This window comes from Hetaerina americana, unplaced genomic scaffold, assembly GCF_022747635.1.
Source record: "Hetaerina americana unplaced genomic scaffold, ioHetAmer1.1.p SCAF_1, whole genome shotgun sequence".
In the NCBI taxonomy this organism is placed as follows: domain Eukaryota; kingdom Metazoa; phylum Arthropoda; class Insecta; order Odonata; family Calopterygidae; genus Hetaerina; species Hetaerina americana.
The window spans coordinates 379014-394256 of NW_027286069.1; the positions used below are offsets into that span (position 1 = coordinate 379014).

At 36.9% G+C, this 15243-nt stretch overlaps 1 protein-coding gene across 2 annotated transcripts in view; it reads right to left on the reverse strand.

The window, feature by feature from the left end:
* Positions 1-1038: 1038 nt before the first annotated feature.
* The window catches only part of LOC139687220 (uncharacterized), a 66373-nt gene continuing 52168 nt past the window's right edge, over positions 1039-15243 (reverse strand). For both annotated transcript variants that reach the window (XM_071584349.1, XM_071584343.1), the window contains 4 exons: positions 14208-14329; positions 11031-11178; positions 6876-6963; positions 1039-1413 (listed from right to left, as the gene is read on the reverse strand). In XM_071584349.1, the coding sequence (XP_071440450.1) occupies positions 6916-6963; positions 11031-11178; positions 14208-14329 (318 nt within the window). In that variant the 3' untranslated portion in view covers positions 1039-1413; positions 6876-6915. The remainder of the gene's footprint in view (positions 1414-6875; positions 6964-11030; positions 11179-14207; positions 14330-15243) is intronic.

Here is a 15243-nt window from a genome sequence, read left to right on the forward strand (position 1 = left end):
AGGGAAAATGTTGAGACACACTTTGGAGAAGTTTCTAACCGAACAAAAAATTTCACTACTTCTAATTAATCCTGGTATTTATGAAAACAGAATTTCCGGGTGTATTTCTTCCCAGGACCAGGATAAAATCCCACCACAGGAAAACAGTGGGAAATCCTGGGATTGCAGACTCAGATATAACTTGTGTCGGAGGGGAAAGCCTTAGAAGGGGAGAGGATCAAATTGTAAATAAGGGGATGGGATCGTTTGCCCCAGGGAGGAAAGGAATATGGGAGAGAGTTAAGCAGAGAGAGCCAGAGGCAAACACATTAGACCTAGTTGATTGGGAAAAAATATTGAGCTCTGATGGTCTCCAGTTCCAAAATTTTATCCACTGAAGCCATTGTGTTCTTCACAAAAGAGTGAGATTAAATGGAAACTACAATCATCCCCAACACTGACTAAGCCAACACATGTAATCACCTCTTGAAATTAATGCTGAAAGTCAGTAATTCTTAATGTTGGATCCAAATTTGTTGGCTTCCAGTGGCAATTTCCATCCTGCCCCTTCACAACAGTTAGCTTCAAATTGGGTGTTTATTAATCTGCGGTCATATCCAAAATAATAGCTCTATGAACCATTCAATTTTTTGTTTAAATTAGGAATTGGATATTGGCGAGTGTCACTTGCCTTGCATATTTTACATTTCTTGAACCACATGGTTGACGTACGAGAGGAATGTAGTGCAGAATTTACTGGGCTACCAGCAGGTAGTTTGTGGAGAAGATGAACCCATGGCATTGGATTTCATTTGCCATCCAATGTTAACTGTTTGAATATTTATGTATGTTCATTAAACAAATTAAAATAATATCTGGGTCATTCTACAAGGAACAGAGCTGTGAGAAAGGTGATGCAAGCATTATTCAAAGCCAATTTTTAGTAATATTAGTACATATTAGCAGGAATAAAATGAAGTTCATTCCGGAGAAGAGAAATGATTGGAAGATGAAAAAGGTAATTAAAGGAAAAACAAATTTGCAAGTATATTTCTCAGCCAGAGATTTATTACAGACAATCTTTCAAACGATGGCTATCAAATGCCAAAAGTTGTCACAAATATAAGAAGTTCATAAATACTGTTACACTTATGAATACCTCATTTTTATACACCATAATATAATGATATTCAGAAATATTACACAGAACTATGAGGAATTAACACATCAAAATATTATAAGTTTTTGTTTCTCATTTTCAGGAAAGTTTTAAGTGATATAAAAGTTAAAAACACAGCAGTTTATTGTTAAAACAAAGTCAAAGAAGTAAATAATAGTATTTCACCTTCAATTCAGATCTTCATGGTCCAAACAGCACAGTCATGAGTGTGATGTGTAAGGATATCATTACCGAGCAACATCAATCACAAAATCCTAGAAAAAACAGATGTACAGTTATCACGTGAAATTCTAGCACATCCACCAAAACTAAACAGTACAATTATTACACCAGAATGATAAAAACTTGTTCGAATTTTGATGGAAAGTCAATTGGCCCTTTAATTTCGTAAAAATGATATAAGGCACTGAAACACATTTTATGTAAAGATGTTCAGCAATGAAAATGCAAACATCTTGTCTTTATCATTAAATAGAGGAATATGAAAATCTTTACCAGCATCGTGATTTTAATGACAATAAAGGACATGCTACGAAAAGTTTCTTATAATGATTAATGAATGGTTCATTACCTTTAAAATTTTTTAACCTTGTTACTATTACCACTGTCCAAGTGTAATAACAACTTAGTGGAGGTACCTAATTCATGAATTAAGAAATGTAAAGCTTCAATGCAAAATAAAGGAAAATATTGGACTATGACAGCAGTTTTTGGATCTCATACCAACAATTTATGATGTTCCTCAATTGCTGGTAACATAATTGTATATTGCATGCTGAATAAGTCAAATTTTGATTCTAATGCAGACGTAATACTTTTTGACCATATTTCCAAGTTTTTCTTTTAAAAACAATGATTTAACAGCATATGGATTTCTTCCAAAATCAAAGTGAATAACAAAAGGGTAGTGCAAAAGACTGCAATACGGCCTGAAGATGTGCTCACATCCCTCTAACCATTTGGTTAAAGTAATGAAATGATAAGTGATTCCAACAGCCTCATACTTGCCAAAGAAATCAATTGACACATGCCATTACAACATTCATGCGTAATGCACCCTGGAGAATCCAAAATAAAGTCCAGAACTTGTTTTATTGAACAGTAAAATTATTTTTCAACTGTGAATAACCCGATTTTGAGTTCAATTATTGTTGGTGAGCAGGGAGTAATCCAGAGCAGCCCAGAACACCTGATTCTCATGAATAAAGAGTACCGACCACCCTACAAAAACCTGTTCATAATTTACGAGTGAGACATTTGCATATAAATGCGGGATGCAGAAATCAATGTGTGGGACAGTCCCAAGCAATGAAAGATATCTGGCATCCCTGGAGTTTAGCAGAAGGAAGAGGGAAACTATTGCCAAGCTAGTTGGTCAGATGTGATGACTGTCATCCTGGAATATGGTGTAATTTTTATATAAATCAGCTACATTTAATAGATGATGTATCTAATGAGCAAATTTTGCAACTAAGTAAAACTAATAAGGAATGCCTGATTATTTTACAAACCAGGATTAGTAAATAAGAATGAGTTTTAACAAACTAAATGCTACACTAGACTCTTCTATAATGTGATTAAATATGTAATAGGCAATTATGCACCTCAATGTTATACTATTAATGATAAGTACCCTGTGTTGATTTCACTGGAAATCAGGGAACTAATAAATACTAAAAAAAAGCATAAATGGTATGAAGTCTATGGTTTACATAATTAATGGGTAGATACCACTCTTATCCAGAGTAAGATCTGCATGAAAAATTTTCTCAAGTTAAAATGTCTGCAAAATACTGATAACTCTGTGTTCAGTGAAATTATTCTGCAATTATGGGAATATTTACTTTACATGAAGGGTACTAGCTTTCCTAACCATATGATAACACATGCTCTACTGATGTTAATAGGATTTACCAAGGCACTAAGTAGGTTTTTTAGGAGTACATGAAAACAATGTACTATGGATATAACTTATTATATGAACATGATTTTAGATAAATAATCTTGCTAATACTTAACAAAAAATATCTTCTAAGTTTAATACAATATACTTTAACAAAGGTATTGGGTCTGACAACATAACCTTTTATTTTGAAAACGTGCAAATTCCCATTGATTACTCCATAATGCACACTCTTTCATCTCTTTTTAACGCAAGGTGGTAGTCCACAGTTATGGAAACTGAGTTATGCTGTCCCTGAATCCAAATCTGGAGACAGATCAAATATATGATACTAATACCCTATGTACATTCAAACTACGAGTCCTGACACTTCTGAAAGCATTGTAAGATAACTTAAACACCTCTGTTTAAAAGAAGTTGATAAGATGGCTTTTATAAGAAAAGAACCCATTTAAAAACTTTCTGGAACCAGACAATGTTTAGACTTATCATTAAAATTAAAATGAATATGCCCATGATATAATATATGGATGCAGAATACTTTTCAAGTGAAGAATTACTTATTTATAATCCAGAGGCCATACATTCATTGCATGCATGAATACAATCCTTAAAGGAAAGAAATACATATTTGATACAAACAAATTATTCAAAAAACAAGACGAGAGATACAAAAGCCTATAAAACTCAGTGAGTGGCATGAATGTTGTTGCTACTTCTTGTATCATATGGGTGGATATCCCCATTCGTATGAAGCAGATGAAGACTATTTTTCATGAGAAACAGTATGATATACAAACCATATTTCCCAATCCATAAGATGCACTTTTTTACTCCAAAATGTGCTCTAAAATCAGCATGCATCTTTTTATGGGTCAGGGATGCAAGGGTATAGCTTCGACCTACAAACGCAAGCCGATTCGCCAGATAAATACTTTCTATGAAGTATTTCTTCCCACATCAGGCATAGAAAATGGTTGCCTTGATTACAAATGTCAATAATATCACAAGTTTTAGTCAGTAGTAAGCAACAGAGAACATACTTCGTTGAAAGTACTTCCTAAAAAAATTTCTTGTCACGTGTTTAGTTTCATCGCACATGTTGTGCTGCCGCGAACTTAATAGACGTTGGGCTAACGAGGATTTTGCCCCTCTGCTAATACATGCATCTAAAAGCTGCAAAAAAGTATCCAGCAAAATTGCAGAAGCAACCCGTGTGTTTATATGGCTGATTCTTTCTACACATGTGATTTTTTGACTTTGAATATACCTAGGAATTCAATGATTACAGAATCTTGTGGCACAAAAACTGAAGTAACTTCTGACAATGGCATCAAATAAGGGTGGCAGTAAAAGAACACATTAAACATTGAGAATCAGACTAGATGAAGTTTTTTGAGGAATCAGATACTGAATTTCTGCAGTGAGTTCGGTATTGCTTTACAAACCATCTGATCTGAAAAAGAAGGCAAAGAGTAAAACTACAGGTATTACCTGTATTTGCTCTTAGATTTAGGGAAATTCATAGAAGATCAATTGGGCAGGTTTGTCAAATAATAATAAGATTGTTGTAAAATGAAAGCCTGGGAGATGCTTTCCAAGGGTAATATGTGCAGCAATGATCCCATGGTGTAGGAGTCCATGGCACTGGAATTCATGATATACCGCAAAAACATGCCAAATACTTGCATACAGAGAACTTCAGAGAAAGTAATGGTTGACTACAATAGTATAGGAGACACAGTATTTGCAATAAAGGAGCATCATGAGGGTGCTAATAACAATGACATAGAACCATTAATGGAACATTTGCGGGCACTGATGACCGCACATGAATTACAGTAATTTAAGATATACGACGAAAATATGCAAACCTTACGAAGTGAATCCAATGTTTCCAGAAGAAAAATAAGCAAAGAAAGGGTGTTTTCTGTAGCTAATGCTGGTTAAAAGCCATAAGTCGAAGAGTGTTGCCATGGGATAATATCGATTACCTCAAACTCTAAGGAAAAAAATGAATGACCTCTCTCTGCCTTACAAGAATTCAACAAATGGATAGTTTATAAAGGTTATCACAAAGAATTGGCTCTGTAAAGATTTCATTTCATAAGTTACAAAATTCCAAATCCGCATTCTGGAGATCCCTAAGAAAGAAATAGAAGTGCCTTTTCATGAGTACCAGAGACAAGTGAAAATTCTAAGTCATCCCTTTCCATTTGAATGATACATAAAGAAAAATACAAACAAATACTCTAATGGTGATGTTGAATGGACAGCAGATAATTAACTCCCTTCATTTGTAGAAGCTTTCCTAAAATCTAATCTAATTCAAACAAAACAAAATTTTGTTGAGACATCTGCTGCAATTTTCTTATACAGGGTACAGCAGTTAAATCTGGACAAATGAAACTTTTATTTAAAAGCAAATATATTTTTTTAAAATACAAATGAAAATGAAAATCCTTTGACATACAAGTAGTGGTATCTGTCAAGAGTAAAATTACTCAATGTAACCCACTTCACCTGCAATGACTGGCTCCAATCTTGTCCCGAATCGATTGCATGCACTCTTAAAACAGCACTGTCCATGTTTGTGAATGCTGCTACGATAGCGGTGCGTAGAGATGTGACATTAGAGTGCCTCATCTTATGGGTAAATCTTTCGACTACGCTGCAAACATAATAGTCGAGAGGGTTCAATTCCGGGCTATTCGGGGGCCAGAACTCCTCTGACCAGAACATGTCAATGTTATCTGAGAGCCGGTTTTGGACTAAATGACTCATATGAGCTGGTGCACCATCCTGTTGAAAGGCATATTGTCTCCCCAAGGCCACAGTTACTATCCACGGTTTCATAACATTCTTAAAAATTTGCAAAATACCTCTGAAATCAGCACACCTGAGCATTTCCTCGAATTAGGTTTTCCTTGCCAGGTTAGCGAAACCTTCCCCAGACTTCTCCGAAGCATTATACTTAGCCACAATATCATAAACAATTGATCTGAGCCCAAAGAATCAAACTATTTCACTGGGCGAATGCCCAGCACGAACAATTTCGATTAATAGCAGTTCTTCAATTGAACTTCGCACTTGTACGTAACATCTCCATCATTTTGAGGTTATGACTGTTTACTAGATGCCTATAGCTTTCAAGAGCGCCAATTGCGACCCCCAGTGGAACTACGATGTGGCAGGAAATTCAAATTGAAATTTGTCCGGAGATAACTGCTGCACCCTAAATATAAATATTTTTCAAATGCCAACAAATTATACGCATGAATATATCCTGATATTGGATGGTAATATTTCAGTTTGCAGGAGAACAGTGGTGATCATGAATTGGGTAATTAAACAGAAAATGACAAAAGAAAACTAGTCATTTTTCTGAAGTCAAGTAATTGAACATGCATAACCATTGTGTTCTGTTACATCTGACTTAATTTTTGGAGAGACTCTGCAACACATTTCATTTCAATTCGTTTATTTCACATTTAAATGTGCTCCACTTACACTCAGGGACTTAAATTCATCACATGGAGTCATTAGAAGCTGCTGATTATCAACAGTCCACGACATTAGAGAGGTGGGAAATGTTCCAGTGGGTTGTAACCACAAACAGTTGTGATTTCGCCCAATCCTGGCAAACCTCATTTAGTCAGAATTATCGAGGGTTTACGGCATTCTTATTATTATTATCACATGCCCATTGTTCACCAGGTACCCAATACAAACAAATTTCCACAAAAAATGGTCTCAAGAACATATTTCATTTGTATTAGTACATACAGTAGATTAAAGTAAGGAAAAACTTACTGAATGTCCCAAAGTTATCCGTCAAGGCACTGCCATCCATTTATTCCCGATTAGCATTATCCCTTCCTCTTGGATTTTCTCCAATAGCCTGAAATAGCAATCATTTCAGATGATCAACAAAAATAAACAAACTTCAGCAGAGGTTATTTATTTATAAGACATCTGTAATTTCATCATTTTCAACAGCTGTGATTCATTCATAGAGGAAGAAAACAGTTACAGGAAGACTTAAAACATCTCACTAAGCAACAACTTTAGACATAAAAATCATTTGCCTTGACCAGGATCCCTCTATGTCCATGGTTTCAGGGTTTAAGTCTTGTCAAACCTTGATAGCTTAACTGGCTAAAGCACTCGGCTGGACTTCAAGGGATCCGGGTTCGAATCCCGGTCAATGCAAATGATTTTTATACTCAGAAATTGTTGCTTTGAAATGCATATTAGTGGATGACATTGTTAAAACAAAAGTTACAGTTGCGGCATCTCCCGCAGTTTCTTGGAATCTTACCAAGATTTTTTTAGAAATATTAACAAAAGATATTCAATATTTTCTACACCAAATTCACTTTGTGTCCTATGAGAAGTATTTTAACTGCATGTATTAAGAAAACATACTTTATGCGTATGAAAATGTGCTAGCATTCGGAAGGTATTTTATTACATAGTCAATTACATTAGAGTCAAATTAAAATATGATAAAACTTTATTATTTCCTAAATTCCAAAATCTTTCTTGTTAAGCAAAAACCAGTTCAATTTCCCCCGTAAATATGAATGCAAAATAAAATAATGCGTTCCGTAGCAAAAAATAAATTATGCACAAGGTTTATTCTTGGAAAATTATGTGTACATTGTTTAGGGTCATTAAACATCTTCATCTTTTCTTCTATCTCGGAATGAATAAACCTCGAATGCAAATTCCATTTGTAGTAACCAAAAAATAATCAAAAGTAATTAATTAATTATTTATGATACATTCCTGATTCTTTTTTACTAAAAAGCTGTCCAAAGACTGCTGCTACTTTAAAATTTTGTGAAAATATAACACAGCATTATCATTAAATAAATTTGTAGCATGCATAACCAATGCCTTATTAGGGTTATGCTTCTCAATGCAACAGTTTCCCATACTTTCCCATGACCTCCACATCACATTTAGCCAGCTGCTCTGGACTTTACACACTCCATTGAAGGCTCTTGGAGTTTCTGAATTGTAAACAAGCAGGGGTTTAATTTTCAGATTGCTGCTTGTATTGGCACAAAATAGCAGGGTGAGATGGCCTTTCATTAACTTAAGGCCGGGAAATGCATTCTTCTCCACTATTCTATGAGTTTGCTTCCGCATATTTTTCCAGAAGAGATCCGTTTCATCATAATTAAAAACGTAATGTCGTGGGTAACCCTCAGAATCTACAAGCCACTTGAAGTTGCCGATGAAGTCCCCTGCTACCTTTGTGCTGAAGATTGCCACTTCACCAGGCCTCATAACCATGTGGATGCTGGTTTTTCTCTTAAACTTCTTGAATCACCGACAGCTTCCCTCAAATACTCCTTCTTTGCCCATTGAAGACCCTGGTGTCTTCTTGAGGAGGTCAGCAAAATTCACTTTCCTCTTCTCACAAATAATATTCTTGCTATCAGTGTTGCATTGCAATTGCCTTCCGATTAATCCATATCAGAGCAACCTCTAAACGTCCTTGAGGATACACACGTAACTGTCACACAGATATTCTTGTCACTCCCTCTCAAGCATCTATCTACGTAATTTTGCCCTTGCTCTTGAGGATAGTGCAAATCACTGATGTCGGCCAATTGTATGTGCAGCCACGCTCATGGTCCAATCTCGCTTTTCAATGATTTCACTTTTCATTCTTGCAATTCTACCTTCTTGCAATTTTTTCTTTGAAAACATTAGGTACTATACAAGAACTATACGTAGCCTGTACAATAAATACGTGAACTAGTGCAATCTGGCAGCCATGATGCGAACTATACTCCCACCCACTAGCGGTGCTAGTTGCCTGAGACCCAATGGGCCGTCTGTGCTAGGAGGATCGTTGAGCTGAGCGCATTGCGCCAGTTATGTTAGTCTCTGTTGTCCTTGTATTTACTGTTCGATGAAAATGAAAATTGATGAAATCACGGAGCAGCAAATCAACATCAAGTTTTTCGGTGAAATGCAGTAAAAGTTGTCAAGAAATTACAGATATGTGGAAAGTTGTTTACGGTGATAATGCTCTGAAGAAAGCATCCATTTTTATGTGGATTAAGCATTTTAAAGATGGCCAACAAGATGCCACGGATAATGAAAGGCCGGGATGACCTTCAACCACCTGTGCTGACGACAACATTAATCATGTGTGGTCCCTTGTCCTTACCGATCGTCGAAAAACTGTCTGAGAGATAGCTAATGAACTGAATTTAGAAAAATCAACAGTGTTCACTATTCAAACCAAAAATTTGGGTTTAAAAAAAATATATGCAAAAATGGTGCACATTTAGCATTGATCATTTGCCAGTTTCTGGCAGAAAATTCAATCACTATCTTTGACCATCCTTCTTATTCACCAGATCTTGCCCCCTGTGACTCTTTCCTATTCTCCAAAAGTAAAAGTGTGATGAGGGGACATCACTAGGAAGATGTGGACACAATAAAGCAAGTGTAGTGTGGGTTTCTTGGAAACCCCCACTATTGGTTAACTCTCCCAAGGAGTACCCCCCAGCATACCAGACAATGTATGGTGATGCAGTGTGGGTTCTCAGAAACCAAGACAAGACAATGTCCGCAACCCAATTCCCTTGTTGCTACCATGTAGCTACTATGTAGCAACTTTGAAGTCCCGCCCCCCGAAGGCGCGATGCCTTATGAAGTGAGACGCTCCTGGAGCAGGACCCCATTCCTTACCCGATACCCTGTCTCTGAGTCCGCCGGTCAAGCCTACGACCACACCAGAGATACCCAGCCCTTCCCTGCACCTCTCCCGACAACCCATTCCTCACCCAATACCCTGTCTCTGTGTCCGTCAGTCGAGCATACGACCACACCAGAGATGTCCAGCCTTGCCCCACTTGCTCATCCCTACTCCCCGGTGCCTGAACCCCATATCTTGAAAAGGGTTAAATAAAGACTTGTAAACTGAATATGACTCTCTCATTCTGTGCTACGCTCCCACCAATGATGTCGCAGCCACCAACCACGCGACACAAGAAACGACGAGAAAACTAAAAAGCCTAACTGCCAAGAACTTCCAATGGTTCTTTAAACAGTTGAATAATGTATAGCAACGACAGATGAAGGTGGAAGATAGAATGGGTGCATAGCAACGAATGGAGAGTACTTTGAAGGAGACAATATTGATGTAGACTAAATTTTGCAAAATAAAGTTTTCATGGCCTCAGTTCCCTTATTTATTGGACAGACCTTATAAACATAATATATTTAAATTTTTCATGCAAAAAATTATAACAAAATGTCAGGACATTGTTTTAAAATGGCTTCACAACAGGTGAAATTTAGCCAATTTTTTAAAGTCCTAATCCAATGAATGATGAACTTTAGACTTTCTAAAAATGAAACCAGGAATTGATATCAATACTGAATCAATAACATATCAATATTATTGTTCCTCTCTCTTTCAATGGTAAACATACATTTGTTGTTTTCTGAGTTATAGCCATAAGTGAAGAATGAGGGGCAGATTTTATTCAAATGGATATTCATATTTTATCTAGTAAATTACATGAGAATCTAATGTCATAAAATTCAACAAGAGGGAACTCTTTTACCAAAGCAATACAGATTCTTTGAGCTACTAAAAGAAAATATACCACATAAACTAAATTCTAAGAAACAGTGGGAGATGTCATGACAGTAATGGATTGATCCATTAATGTACATAACAATGCCACAATTTCAAAGTGTAAAAATCAGGACATCTCATTGTCCTTTCAAAGTATTAAAAAGATGGCTCAGTAGCTTAACAGGCTAAAGCATTTGGCCAGATATCGAGGGATCCAGGTTCATATCCTGGTCAAGGAGAATGATTTTTACACTTTGAAATTTAAGCATTATTATGCTAATAAATAAGGCTAACCCTAAACATTTAAGTAAAGAGTTACTAATACAGCTTCCATAGCTTTAAATAAGTCAACTCACGCGATGTTCATTCCCAATAGCTGCATCACCACGCATGAATTGCTCATGTAATGGATTTGAGAAGCCTAGTCCTCTCCTTCTCTCACCATCTGGTTCATCATCATCTTCCTCTGGAGTAGACAGAAGCCACTCGGTTGTCTGGGATTTGCTGAGAGGGCATCAAGAATATAATTTAGAATGGAGTGCAAGGATGCAAACCAGGCAGCATTCAGAAAGTGACAGATTAATTATAGGGGAAAAGGGTAGGGATGGAATCGCTATGCTCAAGAATTCCCTTACCAGGGTTTATCCAAGTTTATTGATTCAAAATAAAATGGGTATACCAACATAAAAGTCAAGTTTGCTCAGGAGTTACGGAGAATCTACAGTGATACAAAAAAATTTACACAAATAAAGCTGCAAAACTCTTTATCATAGGTACCTCTACTCACAAACATCCATAGTTGAAAGAGATTTGAAAGACAGTGAAACTCACAGATGTTTTGGGTTCAAGGGGCATAGCACATAACCTAGTCAAAAGGGGCCCTTCATCAGCAGAAGAAGAATCAATTCATTCTTTATGAAGGTGCCACCTCTTGCCCCCTAAACATCCATGAGTTTCAGTCTTTTGACATTTCTTTCATTGTCCTTCTAATGGAACTGTTTTTACAGACCTTATAGGAAAAATTTTCAATATTAGCATACATATTATTATTATTAGCATTGTAAAATTTAAGGTGGTTTTGGATAAGCACTACCTGTACAATGGTACAACAATGCATTTCCTAGCCTATCCTAACAAAACACAACCTAAAATCCCACATTTTGACATTACTATTATTATTGATAACCTAACTGTCGAGGCAGGTTTAGGATAGACACAGTCTTCACAGCAGTGATGCAATAATTCCTTTGCCTTTCACACAAAACACAACCTGACCTCCAACACAAAAATAAGTCCCCCTTCATCTCTATATATTTCCTTCTTCCCTTCATCCCGTCCAACGCCCCTATCCTATTCCTGCCCTTTCCTCATTTGCCTAACATTCTCCCCTCTATTACAGTCTCCAACATTCCACTGCCGATCAAAATGCCCTTCATCCATTTTTCCTGCCTCCTTATGATTTCTCCCAACAATCCCCTCTCCTTGCCCACCATACCTATCACCTCCTCATTTGTTTTTGTTTCTGTCCACTTCACCTTCTCTATTCTTCTCCACAACCAAATTTCAAAAGCCTCCAAGCTATGCCTATTATCTTGCCTCAATGCCCATGCTTCCGTGCTGTACATAACTACACCCCATATCTAAGTTTTGATGGGCTTTTCCCTGACATTCAATCACACAAAACCATTTAGGAGAAGGTCACTTCCAATGGACCTCCCGAACAATGTTCATCATTTGTGGATGTACAGCCAACGTTTAAACACATTTGCACAATTACACATAAATTCACAAACACAGGAGTAGATGTGCCATGAACTTCACCCAACTCGGCTTTGATGTCTTACAGTGTTAAGCCTTTTAAATAAAAGTGCTTGACTACTGCGCGAAAGTAATTTTTTTTTCAATTTTTCTAAATAAATAATCTGTGGAAGTTTGTTGGCTGTGAAAATGAAACCAAGGGATGGATATAGCTCAAACTTTAACAGCAGTGAGGTGAGAGATGAACTCAATAAAAACAAACCATTTCTGATACTACGAGGGTCATCCGGAAAGTAGTACCCGTTCGTGCCGCATGAAGTGCTGACGACGCGAGTAGCCGCTGGACGAGGTCAGATAGCTTCAGTGGCTTGTCTGCCTTCTCTGAGCCAAGTTGCGTGACGCTAGCATTGCCTGTGTTGTTTCTGTGATTGTTTACAATGTTTAAAAAAATTGAGAACGCCGCCAGTTGTGAAGTGAGGGCAGTGATTAAATTCCTCAATGCAAGAAACGTTCGCCCATGTGATATTCATCGCCAATTAAAGGAGGTGTATGGAGACAATGTAATGGACGAGTCGTCTGTTCGGCGGTGGTGTCGCAACTTCAACATGGGGAGGGGGAACACACACGACGATGAGCGTTCGGGGAGACCGTCTGTCATTACAGACCAACTGGTGAGCTCAGTTGACGAATTCGTGAGGAACGATCGGCGCGTCACAATTGATGACATCTGTGAGCATTTTCCCAATGTTTCTCGAACAATTGTTCATGAAATTGTTAAACACCATCTGCATTATGCAAAAATTTGTGCAAGATGGGTCCCTCGCGTATCTCAATGAGCTGGCGGCGAAGGACTATGCAGCAGGAATACAGAAACTTGTCACACGTTATGACAAATGCCTTAATTTGCTTGGAGATTATGTTGAGAAGTAGTTTAAAGTATCCTCTTTCAAATAAAATTTTTTATGTTTGTTAATATTTACTTTTGTGTCTTTATTTCACGAACGGGTACTACTTTCCGGATGACCCTCGTATGAGCACCATCTCTTGGATTTTATAAGGAATTATTGAATGACCCACGTATACCTACACCTTTTGTATCATTTAAACCAAGTCTTTGTTATGCCAAACCCTTGCTCCTGCAGAACTATATTGCTTTCTCCCCGTGTCTTGTTTTGAACAATAGATACCTATCTAACTACCATCTCTTCCTTCTCTGACCATTGTGTTCCAATCCCCTATCACTATCAAATGTTTCTCTCCAGGAACACCTGTCATTATGTCCTCTAACTGATAGTATACACTGTATATTTCTTCCTTCTTATATTTACCGGAGACATGTATGCCTTAATAATGGCAAAGTTTGTTGGTTCAACTTTAATTTCTACTAACAATCTCTATCTATCTTCTCTAATAATCTACCTCTATCTTTTATCACTCACCTGTTCTATACTTATTATTCTTCTTCCTACCTTTTCGTTCAATATGTACCATTGCAACCTCTTTCTCTCAGCTATATATTACTCTATAACTATTGCTTCAGTAATCACTTTCGTCTCACCTCACACAGCCCTAAAACATCTACATTTCCTTTCTCCAAATCTTTCTAAATTTATGCTGTAGACCTTCGACTTGCCAGGCCAATGCTCTACCTATTAAGCTAGCAAAGAAATGTTGTCACCTCTGAAATCTGTGGGGGGTTTGTTCAACCATGCACCCTGATTCTTAGGCCAAGAGATGGCACTTGGGAGCTATTTTGCCCACTGCAATAAACTCACCGTGGTCTACTCCAGATAAGTCTATCATAAACTTCTGATTGTAAACTTGAGGGAAGTTCTTCAAAGAGCTCAGATTCCACCACATCTCTAGGATTGCAAAAAATATGCTGTAGACAAGCATTCTGAAAAATATAATAAGAATTTTAAAATGTTAATTTTCAGGAAAATTAAACAATTGTACTTTACTTAGGCTTAGGGTAAAATTTGTCTCATCATACTGATCAACACAATGCATTTAATTATGCTCAAAAGTGGGAATTCAAGCATGGGGGGAGGGAAATCTTTCCTTCTGGTATTCTTGGTTTCTAATTAATATTTGGTATGGGTTATCATTGATTTACAAGTAGCAATTTTCCTGAGAGGCGAGGAGTTAATTGCCATTAAATTCAAAAGGACTCTATCACAAATACTATTAGCTTCTGTCATGAGGATAAGAAAGTCCATCTACAGTTATATTTTAAAATTAGAGAAATCATTAATGGCCAAGTAATATCAGTAACCATAATTTTTTTATACATGCAATATTTAACCATGTTCCCAAGAATGAAATGTGAAAATTTTCTTATCACTATACGCAAGATATCTCATTGTACGTGCATGACATATAATGAGAATATCTCATGATGGACTGTCACCATTCTGGGCCATAGGATTAACACTACAGACAAACTTATCCTCTTAAATTGTTCAGTATTGCCAATGCAGCATTTACACTCAAAGTCAGTGAAAAAAGGTTCCTTTACAACTTACTTCCCAGAAAGTGTGTAGGATCTCATCATTACTTTGTATATAAAAGATTGGATCTCTACAGCGAGTCATATTTTTGTATTGGCTATGTTCTATGGTGCAAAGGTATTAAGCTTCAATTGCTATTTCTTAACGCATTCAACAATACTGTTGCAGGCCTTGCAAATGTCACTTTGAAGGAAGATCCAGCTGATTTTGGCCGCACTGGCTGTTTAACGTTCATGTGCATAAAATTCGGAATGAATGGCTTAATTCCCGTACATTTGAGAGCTTCAGAGAGCCAATAGAA